Source organism: Seriola dumerili, unplaced genomic scaffold, assembly GCF_002260705.1.
Source record: "Seriola dumerili isolate Sdu_G_001 unplaced genomic scaffold, Sdu_1.0 BDQW01000433.1, whole genome shotgun sequence".
Lineage (NCBI taxonomy): Eukaryota > Metazoa > Chordata > Actinopteri > Carangiformes > Carangidae > Seriola > Seriola dumerili.
In genome coordinates this window covers 641558-645397 of record NW_019174688.1, presented here as the reverse complement: position 1 = coordinate 645397, position 3840 = coordinate 641558, and the positions used below count along the sequence as shown (strand labels likewise).

Genomic DNA, 3840 nt, shown 5'->3' with positions numbered 1-3840 from the left:
TCATTTTTACATATATAGGCTATACTTTAAATACATATATGATTTAACTTCATATGTACCTATATTTCATATATGGAAATTGAATATATATCCATATATTACCTTTGTGTGTGGGCATTCCTGAATGTAAATTCAGATATTATATATTAATAAATTGTTTGGTTGATGGCATCAACTGGTGGATATGAAGACAAAAAGAATGTCTGGGGACATCTAGTGGACAAATGGAGAATGGTAGTTCTTGGGAAATGAAGGGAAAAACATGGCCTGGGAGAAGTGAGTGGGACTGGAGACAGGCGCTGAGGGGAACCGAGGAGCAGAGTGAGGAGCAGTGACGCACTTATCACAAACATAAATACTTTATGCATTCACACACAACAGATTCACATTAAAAAAGGCAATACACATAAAAATTCAAATGTGTAAACATTAATGAGCTGAAATGTTTCAGTTGAGACATCTGTCTTGTGTCCCCATGAGTTTGATACATGAGTGGGATTTATTTGAAAAATAAGGAAAATAATATTGGGAATAAAATGTATAATCTTGCCATTTACTTTTGAAGATATGTTTTTGACCAGAATGCAGTCCCAACCTTGACAGATTTCAAAGCTCTAGAGTCCTTCATCAGATTGTTGTAATTTTGTCAGAAAAAGAGACATCTGTCTTTCTGCTTCAGCATCCTGATTTTTTTTAAGGCCAGGCAAGGACAACTTTCATTTGACCTGCATTTGTGGCATGCCTCAATAGCAGAACTGTATGGAAGATAATTCAAGATTGCACAATAAATACCATATATAAAAATATTGTTTACGTCAGTTTTTAAATTGGTAGTTTGTGCATAAGTTCAATCACAGTGACAATTGTTATATACCAAATACTCCTTTTGTCTGTTGACTATAAAAAAGAAAATATACATTTATGATATTTACTGATTCACTCTGATAATCCAGTGACCTATGACCTCTGCATTCTGATATGACTATCAACAGAAATACTAACAGTGCACCCTGTGGATAAAAATGTGCCATTTCCTGTCTAATGTAGTGGGTAGACACAAAAGGCTAGTATCCTCTAGATTTTTTTTTGTCTCCACCTATTTTCAGTTCTCTAAATTACACAGACGTCTCATCTGGAAACTAACAGTCAAACATTAGTTTTTTTTTCTGTTTATGTGTTTATGTGGCTAATGGTACCACCATGTAGACTAACAGGATAAAACATTACATCATGTTCAATAAGAGCACATGTTTTTGTCAACTTATCTCCTGGGCTCACTCGCGTTTAAATGTGAGCAGTGAAAGTTATAGAGTAGCATTTATGCATTTAAACCAAAATTATTCCAGTGGAGCTGCAAAGTGGTCAGCAGATCTGACTGCTTGTACTGGGCTGCTTTAAGGTATGAATGTGTGTAAATGCATGAGTGCAGATGGAATGTTCCTGAAAAAGAGAACCTCACCCTCAGTGAAACTTTCCAGACTAATAAAAACTTTACAAAGTTCTCCAAAGTTCTCCAAACATGCCTCATAAGCTAAACATTTCTGCAGTGTAATGTGTATTTCCTTCTGTTTGCAAAAAAACTTCAACAACTTGCTGCATCATTCTTCCTTCTTTAATTGAAATTTCAACTTATTACATATACTGTGTGAGAGCGTAGTTATACATTTGAATGAGCCCACCCTGACCATTACACAGTCAGACTAACTGTGAATGTTATGTTTTGCATCCTCCTGTTGACCTCTATTTGCTACAACCTTAAATACTACGTAGGAACTTCACTAATACAAACTGAAACTTTGACACCACTTCCTCTTCTGGCTCGATTTATAGAAACGCCATCATAACTTTTCACACTCTCAGTGCATTTGTCACAGTCTCTCAGCACTGTGCAAAGAAATGGACAGTCTTCAAGGTTAGTTTGACTTTTTTCGGCTATGTCTCCATTTGTCATTTTAATATTGTTATATCATCTTACAGCTAATTTAATCAGTGTAGTTAAGATTATTTTCTGTATGTGTTTTAATGGATAATTTGTAAGACTTCAGTGAATGTGGTGTTGGTTTCTTACAGGCGGGAAAGCATATGGTTTTCTCAAGTCTCAGCAGGAAGACAAGCTGAGCTCTATCAATGAGGTGTGTTGAACTGATAATTGATATCTTTAGGCAAAGTCATCAGGTTACAATAGAGATATGTGTTTGCTACAGACAGGGGCTGGAACACAAAAACATGACACCAGTGTGATACTAATAAAAATATGTATAATACATTTTTTTATCATGTATTTATCACTCCTCTAGGCTTTTCTCTCAGATCCCCAATATGCAGAAGAGGAAGACCTTGCCTCAAAACTTGAAATGTTTAAAAGTAAGTATTAAAGGGTGATCATTCATTAAGTGAATTGTTTTATTAATTTACCGTACTGTCATACATTTTGGAATGAGACTATATTTGTTTGTATTACAGAAAAGTACATGGAGTTTGATCTGAATGACAAAGGAGAAATAGGTAAAACGACACCAGTCTTACAGCCCTGAAATATTTTTAGTTACATTGAGCAACTGCTGCTTTCAGCAATGACTCACAACAAAGATGTCTTCACAGGTTATAGATATGAGGACCTTTTTTTTAATTTGCTGTTATCATTTTTATAGATATAATGGGGTTAAAACGAATGCTGGAGAAACTCGGATTGGCCAAGACTCACTTAGAGCTGAAAAAGATGATGTCAGAGGTGGTTGGAGGAACATCAAAAGACACTATCAGTTACAATGACTTCCTGAATATGATGCTGGGAAAAAGAAATGCAATACTAAAACTGTGAGTATGAAATACTGGGTAATTCAGAGAGTGGATGGAGACTTAAAGTTGAGTCACAGGAGGATTAGGGTTAACGGGAGATTAAGTCCCCAAATTGTTAAAAAAAAACAAAAAAAAAACAAAACAAAAACAAATAGTAGATGCTAAATTTTGAGAATTCATAAATTTGTATGAAGTTACTGGTTAGTTGATGGCCTTAAGCCTAAATCTGTATGATTAAATTACAAGTTTGATAGCAAAAAAAATTGTTGGTAAAAAAAATTGGTTTAATGTGAGAAGTACTTTAAGTACCTGCTAGAAGTAAAGATATTGTCCAAATCTGTCTAAAGTTTACACTAATGTCTTGTATAGCAGCTGACATGTAATTTTCTTCATTAAAGGATCTTGATGTTTGAAGGCATGGGAAAGGAACAGGAGCAGAAAGATGCTGGACCACCTAGTCGCAAAACCTTTTCAGACCTGCCCTGAAAGTGCTCTCCATCCTAAATTGGAATGAATGTCATTATGACTTTTTTCAGATTTAAAAATCATCAAAGTGCTTCCAAATTCATGTCAGAAGGAAAAAAACTTATTGTAAAAAGTGTTATTTTTATTAAACACTGGAATATGCATAAAATGTTTGTGCATCTGCCCTTTGTGATTATGACTGCAGTACAGATTTCCCACATTATAGGCAACTAACTTCTTTGTAAATGCTATTGTACCATGGTTTAATGTTATGTCATGCTGCTTAGTTAAATACAAAACATAGCCTTGTGATGTTTTATGTATAGGTGAATACAGGTGAAAACATTTCATAAGTTCAAATTTGAACACACACAAAAACATCAAAATAATAAAACAATCAGAAATTCTATACTGTTGTAGCTTTGTTGGAAAATCCATTATACAGCGAATAGAAAATCGTATCTTTCTAAAATGGGTATATATGAATCAACATTGCTACATTTCCTTACATTACGGTTGCCTATGAAATATGCGTCATGAGTAACTTTATTTTGAAAAATCCGGATGACCGGAAAA

At 34.3% G+C, this 3840-nt stretch overlaps 1 protein-coding gene across 1 annotated transcript; it reads left to right on the top strand.

Moving 5' to 3' along the window:
• Positions 1 to 1722: 1722 nt before the first annotated feature.
• Positions 1723 to 3437, top strand: LOC111234033 (allograft inflammatory factor 1-like). The gene is made up of 6 exons (XM_022761939.1): positions 1723 to 1912; positions 2071 to 2132; positions 2298 to 2364; positions 2464 to 2505; positions 2652 to 2817; positions 3198 to 3437. Exons 1-6 carry the CDS (start codon positions 1897 to 1899, stop codon positions 3283 to 3285), a joined length of 441 nt encoding a protein of 146 aa, XP_022617660.1. The 5' UTR covers positions 1723 to 1896; the 3' UTR covers positions 3286 to 3437.
• Positions 3438 to 3840: the final 403 nt, after the last annotated feature.

Coding starts and splice junctions, on each gene's coding strand:
- LOC111234033 (XM_022761939.1), top strand. Junction 2,133..2,297: donor AGCTGAGCTCTATCAATGAG/GTGTGTTGAACT, acceptor TCACTCCTCTAG/GCTTTTCTCTCAGATCCCCA. Junction 2,365..2,463: donor AAAACTTGAAATGTTTAAAA/GTAAGTATTAAA, acceptor TTTGTATTACAG/AAAAGTACATGGAGTTTGAT.